The sequence below is a fragment of the Lampris incognitus genome, chromosome 20, assembly GCF_029633865.1.
Source record: "Lampris incognitus isolate fLamInc1 chromosome 20, fLamInc1.hap2, whole genome shotgun sequence".
In the NCBI taxonomy this organism is placed as follows: domain Eukaryota; kingdom Metazoa; phylum Chordata; class Actinopteri; order Lampriformes; family Lampridae; genus Lampris; species Lampris incognitus.
In genome coordinates, this window is record NC_079230.1 from 27,997,656 (window position 1) to 28,019,765 (window position 22,110).

At 46.0% G+C, this 22,110-nt stretch overlaps 2 protein-coding genes across 2 annotated transcripts in view; one reads left to right on the top strand and one right to left on the bottom strand.

The window, feature by feature from the left end:
* Positions 1-15,850, top strand: nelfa (negative elongation factor complex member A). The gene is made up of 11 exons (XM_056300412.1): positions 1-230; positions 1,598-1,769; positions 4,570-4,731; positions 9,479-9,568; positions 10,107-10,234; positions 10,494-10,563; positions 11,028-11,116; positions 11,255-11,366; positions 11,992-12,320; positions 12,610-12,709; positions 14,213-15,850. Exons 1-11 carry the CDS (start codon positions 21-23, stop codon positions 14,395-14,397), a joined length of 1,647 nt encoding a protein of 548 aa, XP_056156387.1. The 5' UTR covers positions 1-20; the 3' UTR covers positions 14,398-15,850.
* The window catches only part of faah2b (fatty acid amide hydrolase 2b), a 15,763-nt gene continuing 9,501 nt past the window's right edge, over positions 15,849-22,110 (bottom strand). The window contains exons 6-11 of the mRNA XM_056300413.1: positions 20,670-20,805; positions 20,006-20,123; positions 19,483-19,602; positions 17,573-17,684; positions 17,111-17,299; positions 15,849-16,421 (exon numbers count right to left, since the gene is read on the bottom strand). Of these exons, the coding sequence (XP_056156388.1) occupies positions 16,237-16,421; positions 17,111-17,299; positions 17,573-17,684; positions 19,483-19,602; positions 20,006-20,123; positions 20,670-20,805 (860 nt within the window). The 3' untranslated portion in view covers positions 15,849-16,236. The remainder of the gene's footprint in view (positions 16,422-17,110; positions 17,300-17,572; positions 17,685-19,482; positions 19,603-20,005; positions 20,124-20,669; positions 20,806-22,110) is intronic.

Genomic DNA, 22,110 nt, shown 5'->3' on the forward strand with positions numbered 1-22,110 from the left:
CAAAACACTCTTTTTCCAAGATGGCGTCGATGAAGGATAGCGACACCGGCCTGTGGCTTCACAACAAACTGGGATCCACGGACGAGCTCTGGGCGCCCTCTAGCATCGCCTCCCTCCTCACCGTGTCGGTCATCGACAATATTCGCTTGTGTTTTTCCAGCCTGTCGCCCCCCGTGAAGCTGAAACTGCTGCTGGGGATGTTGCACCTTCCCAGGCGCACCGTCGACGAGGTGGGTCCGCTGTGACTTGACTGCCGCCGGAGCGCTAGCTAGTCGGCGTCTAACGTCGCCGCGCTAACTAGCCGGGCTAGGCTAGCCTAGCCCAGCGTTTAGCGCGCTGGCGTGTGTTCGCTAAGCTAACGCTAACCGTCGGGGCGGAGCTGGTTAGCTAACGTTAAGCGGGGGGGGGGGTAGTAGTGCGGCGGTAACGTCGGCTAACGCCGTTAGCTAACGAGCCTCGACCGGATAACCGCACACAGGTTTCAAGTTAGGAGTCTCGCAAGACCCGAGGGCTCAACCGGCGATGATAACCGGCAGAAGCCCGCACCACGGGCAGTCGAAAGTCTCGGGGCTCTAGGTGTAACGTCGTTACCGCGGGGTTAACTACGAGTCTCCCGCTGACCATGGCCGGGAGGGCTTCCGAAAAGTTTGTTATGACTTCCGCCATTCATTCTGAGACGGCGTGTTTCGCTGCCGCGCCGCTGATTGCGCCGGCGGTCTCTTAGGCAAGCTGTGTGAGCTGTCTGGCGGCTCATTTAGATCATCTAATCAACGCCACCACTGATGGCAGCACTTTACTACTGGTTTTGCCCTTACTTCGTTAGACGCCGTTGTTGCCGATGTGTCTGTTTATTGTGCTGTGTGCAAACGTCCATCTCCTTTGCGCTGTTCTTGGTGATCGAGGATGTAGTTGCACTAAAGGCACTCTGCATGACGTGCAGGTCTTAGCCATGTGATCTTTCAGCACATGTACTGCTACGTCATACAGCACCACCAGTATGATATTGTTTAACATGCAGGGCTCTTTCCCCTTGGTGACACATGAATTTAGGCATGTCCACTCATTGCTGACTCTCTCTGGTCAACGTCTTTGGATTAAAGGCTCTGCCAAAATGAATGAATCTCATGCAAATGCATATAAATAATATTTGCACAGATGGATGTACAGATGTCCTTTATTGACCCCAAATTGGGACACTCTTAATTGTTAACCCCCTTTTGTTCACTTTATCGCCAGCTGTAATGAGTATTAACTAAATACTGCTACGACTTCAGCATCTGACATTCACCGGTGCTTCCTTGCTTTTCCCAAGGCTGCAGTTGTTAGTCAAGTAGTGCATGCAGTGTTAACGCTCCTAAGATGACGAACACCTCATTGACACCGATGACGTTTAATAAGCTCTAAAGTTTTTTGTTTTTTTTAAGGGGTTGCAGTTTTGTTGGCCACCCAAAACGCAAATCAAGATGGCCAGTAGGGAGCGGCGGCTGATATTTCAAGGAGTTGTTACTGTAAATCAAAATGTATACTCCCAAGTTCTGTTCTGTCTTTTGTTAATAGCATCTGGATTTATCCCAATATCTATTGCCCGTGTTTCCAGATGAAGGAGGCCCTGTCAGAAATTATCCAGCTGGCTACCGTGGATTCTGAACCCTGGGTGCTGATGGTAGCCGACATCCTCAAGTCCTTCCCAGAGACGGGCTCCCTCAATCTGGACCTGGAGGAGCAGAACCCTAATGTGCAGGATATCTTGGGGGAGCTCCGGGAGAAGGGTAGGAAACAGTGTTTCTGTCATTTACTTCTAGCTGTGCCCCCCCCCGGCTGGAAAATTGCCAACACTGAAAAAATAAAAACAGTGGGAATTCATAACCTCCAGTTGTTGCCTCGCCTGCCTGCGAAACAATATGTATTACAATTGCAGTTAAACAAAGATTGGCCAAAATTTGCAGCAAATATCCCCAATACAATAAATCCTTACATTGCAACAACTGTTGAAACGGATGCAGAAACAGAAAATTTAATGGCTATACTGAAATGTGTTGACTACTGTTGTCCACCTGTAAACTTGGTTATACTTGTCTACAAGTGAACTTGGCATTCAGGAAAAGAGCCTGTAGCAAGTTGGTGTTCGAACAGCACAAGAGCCAGAACTGATTGGGGAACTAACAGATTAACTGAATGAAGTTGCTTGCTATGTATTGTTTTGTTTTGTTTTTTTGTAATTCATTTCTTATTAATATTCAACATAAAACAAACATTTCCGTGAGATATATTTCAGATACTGTATGTATTTATCATCTATTCATATTTGCTACAAATCTCCATAAAGTACTTATTGGAGGTATACACTTATAGAAAAGAGAACAGAGAAAGGGAGAAAACAATGTACGGGTAGGGAGTGAGCTTTTATTACAACATAATATAATCGTTGATTTGTGAAAATGAATTCAGGCCTATGGGGTGCTGCATAGTTAAACTATGTATTGTTATAGGAAAATGGGTACCCAGCAGCGTGTCTGGAGCCCCGGCGTCAGTGCAGTAACAGATACTGGGTTCAGGTCTCTGTAAAGGTCTCTGTAATGGTAGGACTCACAACACAGTTGGATTGGTGGGTATTTGAAGGGTTTTAGTTGTTTAAAATTCATGCTTTTTTTTTTTAAACAACATGAAGCCCATTTTTGTCTACATGCTTTATTGGGTGGTCATTATTACTTTATTTAATTAATTTACAGATGGCTCAAGACTTGGGCTGTATACTTTGCATATGGACGTCTCCATTTAGCTGCTGGCAGTTGGTAATTTGCCAGCCTGGTTATTTTCATAACCTAAATATATCTTCAGGGTACTGGGGGCAGTCAGAGTGAACAGGAAGTAAAGATGACTTAAAAGTATCGAAAACTGCAGCCATGGGAAACAATATGAGGTGGCACTCATTCACCATGTTGGTTACAATGAGCTTTTCCTCTAATTGTGTGTGAAAAGTGTGCTTCTTAAAACTAACTTGTGTTTGCTCTCTGGCTCGTTGTACTGAGCTGCGTCTGAGCGTCATGTCAGGCCAACGTTTTGGTTTTGCATGCGGGTTTCTGGAGATATTTTGCATTGGTTTTTGCATAAATGGTGTCTTGGTTTTGGAGTGCTTTGCACATGTGTGTGTGTACACACACACACATTCACAAACCGAACTGGCGAGTGGTTAAGTGGCCTGAGAGGTGTTGCATGGTGGTCCGAGAGCTCACACAGTGACATCAGATCTGTGTGTCACATCAGCACTCCACATGTTTGGAAGATGTTGCGGTGCACCGTGAAGATGAACTCGTACTCATCGCTGAGGCTGTTCGAGTACCGGACTGCACATCTTAATGCATTTAACTGTAATTGCTTTCAGCCCTTTCAGTTGTTTTTTCTTCTTCATGCTTTTTGTATATGGTGTTTCGGCACCATTGTAAATGAGGTTCTTCCTTCTCTCTGTCAAGTCAATTTTATTTGCGTAGCCCAATATCACAAATTACAAATCTGCCTCGGTGGGCTTTACAGCAACACAACATCCCGTCCTTAGACCCTCACATCGGATAAGGAACAACTCCCTAAAAAACAAAAAGCCCCTTTAACAGGGAGAAAAAACAGGATGAAACCTCAGGGGGAGCAACAGAGGAGGGATCTCTCTCCCAAGACGCACAATGTGTAATGATGTTGTGTTTGCACAATTTACACAATACAACATTGAAAGAGGATAACACAATTATAATGGAATTATACAATATTTGAAGAATATGATGAGGATGTCAAGCAGAACAGCCCAGCACCCGAACCACGCGACCACCATCATGTAGACAAAAAAAAGAGTCACACATCTTAGTGAAAGAAGGATATAACATTAAAACAGGATAACAAAATTACATGGATTTATAAGACATCTGAGAACATGTGATGAGGGGGGTGCCAAGCAGTTTCCAGGTGGTGACCACTATCACCATGGAGACCTAGGAGGAGGACAGACTGCACGTGCACACAAGGGAGACTTGCGTCACACCATTCACACACACAGAAGAGAAAGGAGAAGACATCATTCAGAGAGAGAGAAGAGAACAGTTCGCAGTTGTCTATACTCTATAATGTGGTGGGCAGAACAGTGGTTGGTAAATTCACTGAGACAGAAACCGACCCACCATGCAGTCCAGGTTGTGAAGCACTCAACTTAAAGGCAACTAATCGTAGGCTAAGGCAAAAAGATGAGTGTTAAGTTTGGATGTAAAGGACTCAACAGACTGATTGTGTGATGGCAGCAGGCAGGTTGTTCCACAACAACGGGGCCCGATAGGAAAAGGCCCTGCCACCAGCTGACTTCTTTTTAACACTGCGTCCATGGTTTTAAATTATGGTTATGAAATGAAGGTTATGAACTCAAAATATTCTTTTCACATCCAGCGGTTGCCGCTTTGATTAAGCTAATGTGCTAGCCGTGGAGCAGCAGGTAGGTGCTGAGTCTGTTGCTCGAGGATGTTCTGGGGATGTCTGGTGGAGGATGGAGAGATGAGGTGGTCATCATTTGTTCCTCCTCCTCCTCCTCCACAGTGAGCGAGTGTGAGGCGTCTGCCATGCTTCCCCTGGAGTGTCAATACCTGAACAAGAACGCCCTGACCACCCTGGTGGGACCCCTCACGCCCCCTGTCAAACATTTCCAACTCAAGAGGAAGCCGAAGAGCGCCACCCTCAGAGCAGAGCTGCTACAGAAATGTAAGTTCCCTCTCTAATTCCTGTGTGTGTGTGGGTGTGTGCACATGTGCATATAAAAGCTAATAAAGAATTGACATTAGGGGCGTCCGGGTAGCGAAGCGGTCTATTCCGTTACCTACCAACACCGGAATCGCCGGTTCGAATCCCTGTGTTGCCTCCGGCTTGGTCGGGCATCCCTGCAGAAACAATTGGGGCCATGTCTGCAGGTGGGAAGCCGTATGTGGGTATGTGTCCTGGTTGGTGCACTAGTGCCTCCTCTGGTCGGTTGGGGCGCCTTTTCGGGGGGGGGGGAACTGGGGGAATAGCGTGATCCTCCCACGCGCTACGTCCCCCCGGTGAAACTCCTCACTGTCAGGTGAGAAGAAGCGGCTGTCGACTCCACATGTATGGGAGGAGGCATGTGGTGGTCTGCAGCCCTCCCCGGATCAGCAGAGGAGGTGGAGCAGCGACCGGGACGGATCGGAAGAGTGGGGTAATTGGCTGGATACAACTGGGGAGAAAAAAAGGGGGGGAATCCCCCCAAAATAGAATTGACATCGGTTTTACCCTGCTACACAATTTGGCCAAAAATAGATTTTGTAGTCGTTACTACTTGTGTGTTATACGGCTGGATATAATGCTGCACATCAGGTCAGAGACACAAGCCGCGTCAATAACACTCCACACTGGACATTGGCCTTGACTTGAAATATGCGTCCTGTTTGCTGTACTCCCGGTGGTTTGAACTATGCGTTGACGCCAAACACTTGCGGCCTCTTGAATGTGAGATATCTTGGTAATAAGTCCTTTATCACCTGGACTTTTTATGGTGACTGAGACGTGGCTGTCCCTAGGGGGCACTGTTCCCCCGTAAGAAGCTAGGCCCCCAGATTTTGCGAATTTTCATATTTCCAGGCCCTCTGGAAGAGCTGTTCGTGCCATCCTTTTACATTTGGTAATCTTGTCTTCTTTGAGGTTTTTTTTAATCACTGGCCTTCCCCCTTTTCTCTGCATCTTAATTTTTAGGCTCCCCAATTCACTTAGTTTTATTATCTGACCTTCCATCTCATTAGGGCTGTCAAAATTGGCCAAAAATGGCGTTACAATTCGAATATATTTTTGTGCATTATGTCCATAAGAGGTCAAACCAATACAATGAGAGACATAACTACCTGTATAGGTATATTTATTTCAACGTAAACATGTCTTTTAAAAGATTTACATACCTCTCTCTTTCTCTTTCTCGCTCTCTCGCTCTCACTCCACTGTGGTTGGTGCTAGAGTGAGAAATGAGAAAGCAGTTTCTCTCGGAGTGAGATGAATGATTCGTAATTGATGTGTTATTTTCGAGACGTGCCCTCAGGTTACTGGTGGTGCAATGGTGGAATGGTAAGCTAACTGTAGCTTACATAGCTTGCATACGCCTTAATCTCGAGGTTCCACCATTTTTCAGTTTTCTGACCAAAATCCCAAGTATGTCTAAATGGAGCTTTTTAGGTTGTTCAAAGTGAAAACCCCCTCTCTCTGCGGCCAAGTTGGGTTGTGAACTGTCTGCCATCTTTACCACACGGTTGTTGTTGAATTACTCGCTCATTTCAGCTTGACCTAAACTTCATTTTCAGCCAGTGAAAGTTAGGTTGTGTGACACCTGTCCGTCATGCAGCATATTCAGTGCAGCGGCCGAGGCTCTCGCAACAATTCGTGACGCAGACAGCCGTGGTATTGCTGCTTTTTTTCCCCCACAAACGAATATTAATTTCCCACTCGAATGTCTGTTTTGTTTTTGTTTTTTTACAATTCAGTTATATAGTCGATTGTGGAATATTCATTGACAGCCCTAATTGTCATGCCAAAATATGGCAAGGTGCTTATTTTTGGTGAGTTTAATATTCATATGTGTTGTCCTTCTCATTCAATGACTTCACATTTTTTGGATCTTATAGACTCTTAACTTCATTCAGTCTGTTATTCCAAAGGTCACATCTTACACCTTGTACTCTCCTCTGGTTTCTCTCTCAAGTGTCTTAATCTGGTGGATATACTTGTAACTGACCATACAGCCGTCGTTTTCAAAGTTCCAATACAGCTTGCTATTCCTACTCACTATCCTAGCTGGCTCTGTAGTTAAATTGTGATGCTTTTAATTCATCACCCTTTAATCCCTCTACGTCCCTCTTCAATCCTGTTGCACTGTTAAATTCATTCAGTGATCAGTGCCTATCCATCCTTAACCAAATTGCGCCATTTAAAACTAGGAAACAAAACTCAAATAGCCTCCCCTGGCTGAACGATCACACTCGTGCTCTTAGAAGACTGTAGGAAATCAGAACGACAATGGAAGGGCAACAAGTCCAAATTAGCAAGGTAACACCCTTAAAAATCAAATGTTAATTTACTAGAAGGCAGTTAAGGATTCAAGATCAGCATACTCTGAACTGATATCACGAAATAACCACAATCCTAAAGTTCTCTTTAGGGTAATTGATTCTGTTTTTAATGGTCCCTTTACTTCTTTCTTCTTCTTTTTTTTAACCTTAATTGAGTTGTCTGAAAATTTTCTCTTATTTTGTAAATACGGTGGAGAATATCGGGTCCTAAATCCAGCCTGGCCCTTGCATTTTTTCCATTCCCCATGTTAATTCTGCCTCTTTTACCCAGTTTCAGCCAATTACAATTTCAGTGTTAGAGTAGTCTCCAATATGAACTACTCCTCCTGCGTCTTAGACATCATTCCCACTAAGCTGCTCAAGGAGGTATTTTCAACTGTTAGCCCTGTTATTATGCAAATTCTTAATAATTCTCTGGCCGCTGGTTCTTTTCCAGACAGTTTTAAGCATGCCATTATTCACCCTTTGCTGAAGAAACCTAATTTAGATTCCCTGTCCTTAAGTAACTACAGACCAATCTCCAAATTGTCTTTTTTTATCTAAGGTTCTAGAGGGAGTAATTTCATCTCAATTGATTTCTTTTATGATCACTCTTTTAAAATTTATTTCTGATTTTTCCCTTTTTTTCTACCAATTTAGTGGCTAATCGATCCCTATTTTTTTTTAGTTCAAACACCCACCCTCGTACTGCATGCATTCGCCAACTGCGTCTATCCGGCCGGTAGTCTCGAAGGAGACGCCTCTCCACTTTAGTGACAAGGCGAATCCAGGCCGAACCACTGCTTCTTCTGACACACACACAGATGCATTCATGTGACGAACACAAGCCGACTCCGCCCCCCTCCCGAAGACAGCGTTGCCAATTATTGCTGCTTCGTCGAGTCCGGCCATAGTCGGATCTGATGAGACCGGGGCACGAACCCCAGTCCCCAGTGGGCAACTGCATCGACACAAAGCCAATGCTTAGACCGCTACACCACCGCGGACCCTGAACACTAAGTGTTTTTAACAGTTTCCAGTCTGGTTTTAGAGCACTTCATCATACCAAGTTAAGGTCACTGATGGCCTACTGCAGACAGAGGTCGACTGCTCAATTTTAGTTCTTTTTAGACTTAAGTGCTGCCTTTGACACTGTCGATGACAGCACCCTCTTACATCGCTTAGAGACGGGTTGGCATCAAGGGCTCGGCTTTTAGTTTATTATGCTCTTACCTCACCAACAGAACTTTTTCTGTTGTTCTGGGTAACTCTACTTCCTCGGTGGCTCAGTTGAGTTGTGGTGTCCCTAAAGGCTCAGTTCTTAGCCCCCTTCTGTTTTCTATATACATGATGCCCTTAGGCCAGGTCATTCAAAATCACGATGTGTTGTACCATTTTTATGCTGACAACACTCCGTTATACATGCCACTAAAACCCACAGATCCTAGTACCCTAGCAAATCTCACAACTTGCCTCTCTGACATTAAAGCCTGGACATCTGAAACTTTGTTGAAATTGATGATGATAAGTCTGAGGTCATTCTGTTCAGTCCCCCAAATTCCATCAGAGCTTTTTGTGCTAATCTTGGTGGTCTGTCAGGTAGTCTTAAGCAGGCTGCTAGGAATCATGGGGTAATAGTCGATGCTAACCTCGGTTTTGATAATCAAATCAAATATGTTGTTCAGTCATGCTTTCTCCAGCTCAAGGTAATCTCCAAAATTAGGTCTTTTTTTTTTTCAATTGCTGATCTCCACAAAATTGTACATGCTTTTATCTATTCTCGGTTTGACTATTGTAACGGACTTGACTCGGGTATCAGCAAGAGCTCCCTCCACCATCTGCAGTTGGTACAAAACGCCACTGCTCGGCTCATTACCGGGACAAAGAGGCGTGACCATATCACTCCTGTGCTTGCCTCCCTGCACTGGCTCCGTTATATTTCAAATTGATTTTGAAATTTTATTGCTCACTTTTAAGGCTTTTTTAATGGTCTTGCTCCTACAGTTGACCTGATACACACCGTCTTGACCATTAAGATCCACAGATGGAGCCCTGCTGGTTATTCCCAGGTCTCAGTTTGTTACAAAAGGTGATGGGGCTTTTGCTGTTAGAGCCCCCACACTATGGAACTCTGTTCCTGTTGAAACAAACCAAGTTTCTAGCTTCTTTTAAATCTCGTCTTAAAACTTTTCTTTTGGTGAAAGTTTTTACAAATGTTTGATATTTGTTTTTATTTATGCATACTGTCTTTATTTTTATCCTGATTTGGTCTTATTTTTGCCTTGTATGGTTTTATTTCTTTGTAAAGCACTTTGTAACATTGTTTTAGAAATGTGCTTTATAAATAAAAGTATTATTGTTATTAAATATGATAATCTGTAACTATTGTTCTTTCATTTTAGCCACAGAGACTGCACAACAGCTGAAAAAGACGGCAGGAGTGCCATTTCACGCTAAAGGAAGAGGCTTGGTCAAAAAGATGGACACGACGAGTGAGTTTAACACACACACACACAGTAAAGATGCTTCATTGTGTTACTGGTTGTCTGACTGTAAATAACGTTCCACTTTCACCCAGGAACATGTGTTGAGATTGCGACTTTGTGCAAATTTGTAATTCATGCTTTTACTGCCTTGCTAGTCAAGAAATGGTAAATAGCTTTTCTAGTCTACCCACCACTCACAGCGCTTTACAGTGTACGCCTCACATTCACCCATTCACACACACATTCACACACTGATGGCGGAGCCTGCCATGCAAGGTGCCAACCTGCTCATCAGGAGCAGTTAGAGGTTCACTGTTGCTCAAGGACACATTGACAAGCTCTCTGGAGGAGCCAGGGATCGAACCAGAGACCTTCCGATTACTGGATGACCCGCTCTACCCCCTGAGCCATGCCGCCCCTGTTTTTAAGCCAAAGATTTAAGATACCGGTCGGTTGTTAGAAGAAGTTCCTGCATGTTTTTTCTGAGTTGCGGACGTCTGTATTCAGTTATCAAATTCCATTTGTGCGACTGTCTCCACGGCAGCTCCTCTTAAGGGGATCCCCAAGGCCCCGTTCCGCAGCCCCACCACGCCAAGCATCTTCAGCCCCCCCAGCAACCGCACACCCATCGCTCCTGCACGCACACCCCTGCGCAAGGAGAGAGGAGTCAAGGTTAAGTCCACAGATGGAGATTTCTGAAATATATCTTTGTTTTTGTTTTCTTTTTATTTCTTGCAGCTGGGCTTTTACCTGAGCTCTGCTGTTTCTGATTCTGCACTTTATTGTTATGACTTCGATGTGTTTAATGTTTATGTCATTTAGTTGCTGTTGTCTTTGCCCTTTTTTTTTATTATTGTTGTTGTTAAATGGTGGGTTGAAAGGAAGGCGTCAACTAAATACTGCCCCCCCCCGTTTTATTTTTCCCCCCCAGTTGTTGGACATCTCAGAGCTGGACATGGTTGGAGCTGGCAGAGAGGCTAAGAGGAGAAGAAAGACATTAGGTACTCCTTTCCATCATCAATTGTCCCTGTTTTATATCTTGATATATTTGTACCACCTTCTCTTTATTTCTTTCCTGTCCTCCACCAGGTCGTCAGATTAGTCTTGTGTTTTTTTATTTCTATTATTTTATCCACTTTTCAATTCCAGGGCCTACTTTAATTCATAGACGGCCCTAAGCATGACTGATGCTGTTTCGTGGTGTTGTCCTGCTTAGCTGTAATGTGAATCACCTATCTGTTACTCGCTCTTGGCTGTGATCAGATTACTGTATAATGCTCTTGAGATGTCTGTAGGTTGCACATAACTACCTGCTAATCGCTGACTCTCTTGTAACTTAGGATAAGTGTCGGATAAATCAGAAATGTAAATCCCAAAATGTAACATGAGTGGTTAAACTGCTGGCGTAGACGATTCTCTCTGTCGTCTCTTCCTAATGGCACCATTTGTGTTTCCTCTCTCTCAGAAACAGAGACTGGGGAGAAGGCTGCCAAAGAAGAAGCTGTGGTGGAAAACGCCACGCCAGACTATGCTGCCGGCCTCGTCTCTGCACAGGTAATCACCCTTCAGTCTCTTTTTATTATCAGTTTCCCCCTTTTTCTTGACGCACATCTTTTATCTCATGTTCTCTGTCTAGAATCTGTCCCACTCACAAACGTTCACAATCGTCTTCACCGACTCACTCTGTTTCAGAAACTGGGGGCGCTGAACAACGAGAGCGCCCTCCCATCAACCAGCTACCTACCGGCCACGCCCAGCTTGGTGCCCTCTTCCTCCTACATTCCCAGCTCAGAAGCTCAGCCAGGTGAGCATGAAATTCTGTTTTTCATCCAGTATCCAAAAGCAGTACAGAGCAACACTGCAACACGTCGGTATCCTCTACACGTTGTCAACATGTAATTCTTGTTGTTGCTTTTAGAGGCTGTACTTGTAGATATTGTAGTTTTGTAAATGGTACCTCTGAAGATGCTGCTTTTAGAGACAGGACATTTGGCAGTGGTGTAGCGTGGTGAAAAGGTAGACCAACATATTAATATAAATGCCTTGGTTTAGCCCTCTTATCTGGACAAGCATCCATTCTGTTATGACTTGGACAGCTGAAGCAGCTTCAGGAGGCTCTTTGTGTACATGCTTGTCCACCCTGTGATCTGACTTCACTGTGACGGCAGTGGAAGCAAAAGGACAAATTTCTCATACAGGAATCAAGACGATCACAAAAATGTGTCCATTAACTGACTGGTGTCCTATCCAAGTATCTATGAGCAAGGCCCTGTTGATTTGATCATGTCCGAGTCCTACGGGCTTCTTTATTTATATTTCCTAAGTTTATTTTAATATGTTGCCTATGTTTCATCAGATGAAATTCCTAGTATGTGAAAAGTTATTTGGCAAATGAAATAGATTCCGGCTCTCATCTTCCATTTCTGCAGCAAACGCCGGCGGTTCAGGTCGGGATCCCCTGCAGTCATCCCGTCAGCCTGACGAGTCTGCCACGGCGGGCGGCGGCGGCACTGCTACCTTACCAGGCCAGTACAAACAGAGGACGCCCATGTACAACGCCAGCACCACTGCCAGTCCAGCTACCCCCACCTCCCCCAGCACACCGGCCTCCACCCCCGCCAGCAACGGACCCCCAGCCGCCGCTACCGCCAGCCAGCCAGACACCCCCACCCAGCCCCCCAGCACACCTCAGACACCGACCCCAACGCCAGCCCCTACGCCCCCGCAGCCCCAGCCCAAAAAGAACCTCTCACTCACGGTGGGTTCACACTGAAGCTGTGGTATGTTTGCATGTAAAGACAAAGCAAACGTACATTGATGCAATGCATTTTTTAAGGCAGGTTCATTATCAGTTGTGCTACGTGTGTGTGTATACGTATATCTGTGTAAACCAAAATATACAGTGCAAATATGTAAACAATTTTTCCAGTCAACAGTTTGTGTGGAATTTTATCCTGTGTTGACTTTATACTTGCATATAGGAAGGCCTAGCTGGAACTGAACATTGTAAGTAAATCCTCTGCCATATGTTGTGTCCATTCCCCCAGAGGGACCAAATGTATGCTGCCCAGGAGATGTTCAAGACGGCCAACAAGGTCACCAGGCCAGAGAAGGCCCTCATACTGGGCTTCATGGCAGGATCCAGAGGTACTGGGATTGAATCACTAGCTACACTTCTAACAGTTGGCACATTCAGAGAAATGTCATTTTCTTTTCTGAATTTCACTTCTTTTGACGTATTTTGTTTTTTGGGGTTTTTTTCTTTAATGAGAAAATGCTCTGGGCGGCATGGTGACGCAGTGGTTAGCACGGTCGCCTCACAGCAAGAAGGTCCTGGGTTCGAGTCCCAGGGTAGTCCAACCTTGGGGGTCGTCCTCTGTGTGGAGTTTGCATGATCTCCCCATGCCTGCTTGGGTTTCCTCCAGGTGCTCCACTTTCCTTCCACAGTCCAAAGACATGTAGGTCAGGTAAATTGGCCGTACTAAATTGTCCCCAAGTGTGTGTGTGTGTGTGTGTGTGTGTGTGTGTGTGTGTGTGTGTGTGTGTGAGAGCCCTGTGATGGCCTGGTGGCCTGTCCAGGGTGTCTCCCCGCCTGCCACCCAATGACTGCTGGGATAGGCTCCAGCATCCCCGCGACCCTGAGAGCAGGGTAAGTGGTTTGGATGATGGATGGATGGAGAAAATGCTCTGACAGTTAAATCAGAATCATGTTTATTGGCCATGTAGGTTTGCACATACATGGAATTTGATTCCAGTTTTGTGGGTCTGTCTCTCAGTGTACTTAACATAGAATAACACTACAACACAACAGTCTTCAGATATATACACAAAGACTAACTTATGCAGTGTGATTAGGTGCAATATAGGTTTTTCAAATGTCTAAACAGTAAAAATGTAATCTCACCAATTTCTTCAAATTGTGTACTTTATTAAGTAATTGAACCTGAATCAGTCACTCAGAAAATGAGTCTGCGAGTCCTTACATCATCATCGGCAGTCACTCGGGGTTGAGCATGACTGTCCTCCCTCAGGGTCCCCCCCTGAGTGCCCCTGGTGGGCATAGAGGCTGATCCTGGAGCCACATACTGGGAGGACGCGTGCGCGTGACAGCTTTTTAAGTGGAGTGGCTGATGCGCCTACAGCCACCACACAGTCTTTGGCAGGGTGGCCAGAGTCCAATGGCATGGAGAACCAAGACGATGGGGGACCACTCTCTGTTGCAGCCTTCATCCACCTTCACTGCCGTTGTGACCAGGAGACATCTTCCACCAGTTCTGCCATTGAGGTCTTTGTTTGATCGCGCTTCATCTGGAACCTCCCCGTAGACCTATCCACCTTGGTGACCCTACCAGGAGCCAAGCACCAGACAGCATAGCTCTTGGTATTAGTACATGCAAGCTTCTCCACCACACAAAGATGGTCAATCCAGGAGAAGTGCGAGTCCTTACATACACATACACACAACACGGCAGATCAAGGGTAGAAGTTGAAATCATCACAATGAAAATGCATCTGAAAAGTTGGACAGAAGTTTTCACAAAAAGTTTTGTCCAACTTTTTGTGTCCCCTGTAGATGACTTCTGTACATAAATCCTCCTATTGCTCACAGTACTGACCACCACCTCACCTCCAACTGTGCCTGTCTTACAGAGAACCCATGCCCGGAGCAGGGGGACATCATCCAGATCAAGCTGAGCGAACACACGGAGGTCTTGCCCAAGGCGGACGGCACCGGCAGCACCACTATGCTGGTGGACACAGTCTTCGAAATGAACTACTCCACGGGCCAGTGGACCCGGCTCAAGAAATACAAACCCATCACCAACACCTCCTGAGACGCTCGCCGGGGGGCTGAGGACACTTCACTCATTCACTCTCTCATACACACACACACTCTTCCACATCTATACACACACACACACATACGTGTTTACATGCACGCAGGCATTTGCATACATACTTGGGCCAAATCAAGCGGTTGAGAGATATGAGGGGCGTGGGGGTAATATAGCAGGAGGTTTAAGAGGAGGTCACAGCCGGAGATCCTCTCTTTAAAAAAAAAAGAAAAGAAAAAAAAAAGGTTCCTACAAAACACCGGACTCGAGACTCACTTTTGTTTTGTTGTCTGTATATTATCCCTCCCTTTTTATCATTGTTTGTTTTGTTTTTTTAATTCACCTCGGATTCCTGAATGTTATGGCGGTCAGGAAGGTGCACGAGAGTCGGGAAGAACCTGAGCGGAGGTCATTCTTACGGCAGGGCGCCTTTCAAGACTGGTTGTACCATGAGGTGCACACATGGTCACGCAGCTGTTGAGAAAGACACACGGTTCCTGTGTACGAATGTGGCTTTTGCGGTTTGTTCTTCCTACCTTTCAGAAAAGAACAAGGATGGTGTCGTGGCAAGAAAAATAAGGAATCGACGTACGCAGTCGTGCGACAGGAAGACGACCGATTCGTAATTGCCGATGCTGTTTCTAAACCTCTGGAAGATTTTAGTTGTTTTTCATCCTTTTTCAAAAGAAGGGAAGAAAATAAAGCAGTGGTTATCCAGGACACCATTTTCTGACTTCTAATAGTTTATTTAAATGCTGTGATCAAAACTGTTTCCCCGTCTCAGACACCCCGGGCAGTCTCCTGTTCTTTCCTCCAGTTTCTAGTCTCGTTTTGATCCCCTCTTCCTAGACGTGGGGCATGCTGAGGGCACTGGAAATGAGTGCTGCTTTTCTGTCATGAGTGTTTTCCTCTGTTGCTGTTGGTATTTACAGGACGGTTTTCCGAAGGACTTGTTCGTGCCTGTACATCCCGGGGCCAGCGTTGGCTCACAGTGCATCAAACGAGACTGAAATTCACATGTTTATTTTACAGTTTACATTCGCAGTGATTGACACTGCACAAGCATGCAGTAATACGGTGACCTTGAGTCGTGTGTAACTGGCGTCACGCGAGTTCACCAGCCGAGCTTCCTGGCAGCCTCCTGAACCAGTCTGCTGAAAAAGTCGGCAAATTCTGTTCCAAGCTCCAAATTACTGACGGTGGTTTCTAGACAAATAATTTATTAACTGATCCAAAGTCGATGTTTAAAGCTTGTGCACATACAACAGGTTCCTGTTAAAGAACAGTAAATTATAAAATGATTGGTATCCATTCAAACAATCAATTTGTCATTGTGCCAAAACAAAAAAACTTACACATTCAAAGTGCTGATTGCAAATTTTAGTGCATCTTCACTACCGTAAAGCAGATAAGCCACAATCTGGAATCAAACCGACTCGTGTGTGTGTGTGTGTGTGTGATGTAGAGCTCAAACTGCAGGTAATTGATATGAATCTGACATGCGTTGCAGCAAATGAACGTTTATGAAGACAAACGTCAGTTGGTCTGATGTGATCTGATGGGGGGGGGGGGGGGGGCGCCTTACATGGTTTGTTTTTGATTGACCTTGTGACTGATGTTTGTTGTTTCCTCTCCCCCGATCCCTGGTGCTGTCTCAAAGCATTACGTACGACTGCCTCAAGTGGGTGATACTGTTGATGGAATCTGAAATGGCGACCATGGGAAATGTAAAATAATATAGTGTGGTGTGTTTGGTGTAAGATGTCTGTTTGATTCCTCCTGCGTCTCCGGCAAAAGGAGAGCCTCCGGAGAGAAGCGTCTGTATGTGTATTGATCAGGTCAGTGGTTTTTGTCTGATCCAGGATCCCTCCAGCCTCCGAATGTCTTCTCCAGGTAGAGGGCCATGGCGAGGGTCAGACGGTCCTGCAGCTTCCCGGCCACGACCTGCACGCCCAGGGGCAGACCCTCTTTACTCAGCCCCAGTGGACACTGAGTCACCGGCAGACCCAGGGTGGAGAAAATGCCTGGAAGACACGGACAGAAAATGGTGCTGTTGGTGTTGCACGGCAGCAACGTGACACCTTGCGGGCCGGAAAAAAACAGGAAATTGCGATATAATAGCGGGTAATTCAAAATCTCAAGAGAAGACTGTAATTCTGGTCATTGTGTCTCAATCTGCAACTTTAATATTCATGAGCTGAAGATGTTCTGGCCAACACATGCAGCCTGCAGAGAGATGTTGGCTTTATTCAAATCGAGTAAACGTTCTCAACTCTCCAATGACCAACGTGTTGTTGGCTTTGTGGTACAACGTATTTCTTCACGTTATGTCTACCACAGTGCGAGAGACTGAGATCGCCAGAATCCGATTAAAAGAGCAAGAAAGACAAGAGCGTCTCGGCTGATTTCCACCTTACTCTCCCCTAACTGCTTATTGCAAGTCATGATGCTGCTTTATGAGCTGAATCCTCCGTTAGGACGAGGCCGCGGAGTTCATGACGCAAACACAGCAACTGTCTAACCACTGCAGTCTTGTTCAAAAGAACAGGAGTTATTTTTCCAGTTTAAATGGAAACGGCGTCGAGAGATGGTTGTTCGACCGGCGGTGGTGAAGGTGATGGTTGAGTCTTCTGAAGAGCCGCGAGGAAAACTATTAGCTACTGTGATTTTTGTGTGTGTATGGTTTGACATCGTGTCCGCGGACATCACTGACCTGTGTAGGCGAAGTCAAAGGGTTGGAAGAGCGGGTGGTGGTGTTTGGGTGCCACGTTGGGGTGCGACGGGTACAGAAGAACTCCATCGGTTCCCAAAAGCTCCTCGACCTCCATCTGTAGCTTCTCCTTCTGCTGGAGGATGAACAAGGAGGGCTTGGACTTATGGGTCATCTCCAGCAGGCCCAGTCCTGAGTGTTTGAGGTGTGACACACACACAAAGATGTGAACATTCACACAAATGCACACAAGTGCTGCAACAGCCGCTCTACAGGTCTTCAGCATTCCAGATGGTAAATTCAGTTTTCACTGAGTGAGGTTACAAAGCACAAAACGAAATGTCCAATGCTGAAGGCGTGGCTAGAAAAGGGGGAGAAAGGGGGAGAAAGGACAACACACCACTGAAACAAATACGACCAAGTCAGCGAACGTATTTAGAAATTCAATATTCGACCCATTCTTACCAATAGCTGCCATAGTGTGATCCGATTTTCCCACCATCCATTTCAACAGCTCCCACAAAGGCCAGGCAGGCGACCCTGGCTCCCCCATTAACTCCACAAATGGCTTAGGAGGCTGATGGACACACACACACACACACACACACACACACGGGGACAAATCATCTCATTGTTTCTTGTATATGAGAAAGTCCCTGCATCATAACAATGACCATTTTGCCAGTTTGACTGTATGATTATCGGACACCTGTTTAAAATAAAAGGCAGATTATCACACGTCGCCCGTTTTATCTGTAGGTAACGACACCCCACGATGCAATGTGCTGCAAATGTCCCGCCTCAAACAAGTACAAATACGTCTGGTGTGTCAGTCTCACCCACCAGCACCTTTCTGCTTTCATCCAAAGCTCTTCACAGAACTGTTAGTGCCGACATTTTTTTTTAATAGTTTCTCATGGGGGGGCGTCCGGGTGGCGTGGCGGTCTATTCCGTTGCCTACCGACACGGGGGATCGGCGGTTCGAATCCCCGTGTTACCTCCGGCTTGGTCAGGCGTCCCTACAGACACAATTGGCCGTGTCTGCGGGTGGGAAGCCGGATGTGGGTATGTGTCCTGGTTGCTGCACTAGCGCCTCCTCTGGTCGGCCGGGGCGCCTGTTCGAGGGGGAGGGGGAACTGGGGGGGAATAGCGTGATCCTCCCACACGATAGTCCCCCTGGTGAAACTCCTCACTGTCAGGTGAAAAGAAGCGGCTGGTGACTCCACATGTATGGGAGGAGGCATGTGGTAGTCTGCAGCCCTCCCCGGATCGGCAGAGGGGGGTGGAGCAGCGACCGGAACAGCTCGGAAGAGGGGGGTAATTGGCCAAGTACAATTTGGGAGAAAGGGGGGGGGGGTAGTTTCTCGTGGGAAATGAAATGCTAACACTGGCAGTGTTACACACCGTCTGTTGGGGCAGACAACACTCAGCAGTGTGGTTTGGCTGTTTTCACCAGGTTGTTAATGGACTTAACACGCCGCAGAGGAACTATTATCACACCGGGCTGATAAGCCTGCCTCCAATAAAGTGGTTTCGATGTGTTTTAATGTCCATTTCATTGCTGGCGCTGCGTTAAAAGCTGCCATGAACGACAGCGCTCCAAGCCACGCAGGTTTGGTTTTGCTTTTTGCCCACATCACGCTGAAAGGTGCAGAAATTTAGTGAAAACTAAATGGGAATCTTTTCCCTTCGTGAAACACAGTCCTCTTTAACCCCGTGGATGAAGCTTTAAATGAGGAGACAGGCTAATGGAGGATCTTAAACTACTGACACACCCGAGACGCTGACTGTGCAGAAGAGGAGCTGTAAGTGGATATCTGGAACAGTGGCATTTGTACTCATTCATCAGAATGGACAGTCACGTTGCTCACTGTGTGGATACCCTGGCTCGGCCGGGCAGTGCAGGAACAAAATGTGACTTTATTTACTCGCACTGTAGAAAAGCGATTGTTAAATGAGTATATGTCATTAGTTTGTGATGGGTGTCACTTGAATGATCCCAAATACCTCTTTCAGAACAACATGTACTGATGAGACCAAGTTTCTACTGGCGCCACCCCCGGCCCAACGATAAATAAAATGTACACGTGAAACTAAGAGGCACTCTGAAAAGTCAGTGGTTCTCAATCAGGTCCTCAGGTGTACTGCTGGTTTTCCATTCTACCACGTGGTCGATTACATTCACCTGTGGTTCCAGTTACTCAGTTTTACACCTGGAACCACAGGTGGCTATAATGAACCACCTGGTAGAATAGAAAACCAGGAGTACGGCTGGTACCCGAGGACCTGATTGAGAACCACTAGGTAAGCGCGTCCAGAGAAAGGTATTTCATTAAGCATGTATGTTATTCTAATTTACAATACTCAGAACCTACCTTGCCCTCCTTGTCTGGGAGACCCATGTATGTGTCCCAGATCTGGAAGCTGTATCGAAGCTCGCTGAAACTCACTTCCTCGACCTTCACACCCAGGTCTTCCTCCAGACGCTCCGCCACCTACAGTAGGAAACACCTTGATGAGCTACTTGGTAAAGTCATATTTGTGTGTGTGTGTGTGTGTGTGTGTGTGTGTGTGTGTGTGTGTGTGTGTGTGTGTAGGTATTTCAACCAGACGTGGTTCTGAGGTAGAAACAAATGAGACTAGATCATATTGTTTAATCCATGTTTGAGCACCAGATGGGTGAGCTTTACTTCATCAGGACAATTCAGGTGAAACTGATAATCACAGAAAACCATGTGGGCTAAGCTACCGGACACCATTCTGTATTTGTCAGGTTTTCTGTCACTCATTACATCATATCACATGTGGCCCTGCCCACCCCATGGCAACGTAGGCCAAGAGCTTTCCAAACTCAGTTTGTGAAAAACACTACCTGACCCACATCTGGACTCAACCCACCTTCCTCTGGATCTCGATGAGCTGTTTGTTAACAGGGGACGTCAAAGGTGAGCCACCATCATGAGGTATGGTAAAGAAACGCAGCTTTTCTAGGTCCACCTTCATGGATAGGGACAACCTACGTAGACACACAAACACACATTTTACTACAACGATTAACTTGACAACGACCTCAATGAGCAAACACTACCAACGCGTTTCGAAAGCACTATCTGCATCCACTAAATGGAGCGGCGTTTACACAGGACTTAAATATTCTTGAGGTTTCAATGACTAACTTAAAAATGTTTGCGCTAAGTCAATGAATTATATTTCAAACACTCAGTTGCGTCCCACATTACGTTTACTCAGGATTTGTATATTGTGAAGGGTCAACATGATTTGCGGACACTTGGTGAATACAAAGGTCCCCGTCTCTGCCACAGCCCTGCTGTCATTCAAATAAGACATTTCACCCTTTTACAGCCAGCAGTTTGTAGACCTCAAGCAGCAAGGGACGAGAAACCCGTGTGCAAAAAGAGTCCAAAATATTGTTGAATCCTATTCTAATTTAAAAAAAAACCCCACATGCTGAGTAAATAAACTCTGGGTTGGTATGGGTGTAATGGATGTAGACAAAAATCAAACAGAAAACAGGCGGCAGGCCCAGACAGCCATGCCCTACATGGGGGCGTTGGTCCCAGCCATGATGCGGAGCATGGGCACCAGGTCCTCAGCGTAGCGACACATGGGCCCCGTACTGATGTAGTCCTCTTGTCTCCCGGAGGCCGGAGGATACTGGTTCTCGTTTGACACCAGCCCTGTAAAAGCACACAAAAATAGCACATCTGGATAATGTTCCTGAAATATGTACAACCCTTGAGTACTTAAGACATTTTATGACATTTTTGGATTTATCTTTTGTATTTGCGTAGGTTTGGAGACAAAGCAAGAGAGACAAGACTGAGATGGTTTGGACATGTGTGGAGGAGAGATGCTGGGTATACTGGGAGAAGGATACTGAATATGGAGCTGCCAGGGAAGATGAAAAGAGGAGGCCAAGGAGGAGGTTTATGGACGTGGTGAGGGAGGACATGCAGGTGGCTGGTGTGACAGAGGAAGATGCAGAGGACAGGAAGAGATGGAAAAGGATGATCCGCTGTGGCGCCCCCTAACGGGAGCAGCCGAAACTAGTAGTAGTTTCTATTTGTAACAGGATGAGTAGCTTTTCTTGCCAATGAGCATCACCTATGTTAATTTACCCCCTTTCTCTTTCTCTCTCTCAAATTGTGTGAATACTCCGCTGCATACTAATAGAATATGCTTCACATTAGCAGTACTACCTACTGTTTAGCACTTACTATCTATTCTGCCCTTACTAGAACGTAGACCAGTGGTTCTCAACCTTTTTGGGGTCCTGGACCCCCTGCGTATTTTTGATCTACCCCGAGGACCCCTCCACCTGATCTTGGGGGATAGGTAGATAAAGGTCTCTGTCACATTTGAGTAAAATAATCCTATTTCTATAAATGTCATAGGATCTTTTTTTTAAAGATATTTTATTTTCACGGACCCCTTGCAATTACACCACGGACCACTAGGGGTCCGCGGACCCCCGGTTGAGAAACACTGACGTAGACGATTGCTAGCTTGGCAGCTAACTGAACAGCTTCCTCGATGTTGTTTACATATGACGTCACGAACTACGGACGGAGGGCAGGAAGTGATTTTCTACACAGGAAGCGTTATCACAAACTTTCGAAATGCCTATGTTTGGCGTCATTAACTGAGAAACCACAAGGAGTTTTTATTGGGTACCAAAAGTTGTTGTTCATGAGGGGATAGAAATGCAAGAAACTGACCGAAAACGCCGGAAAAAAATGGCGTGCGAACCGTCACCTCCGGTCAGGAGGAGCGGAGTCGGATAACGCGCGTGACGTCACTCTTCATAACGTAAGGATCATGTCCAACATATCTTACTTCCTGTTTCTTCCCTCTCTCGTGATATCGTCTAAACCAGTGGTTCTCAACCGGGGGTCCGTGGACCCCTAGTGGTCCGTGGTGTAATTGCAAGGGGTCCGTGAAAATAAAATATCTTAAAAAAAAAAGATCCTATGACATTTATA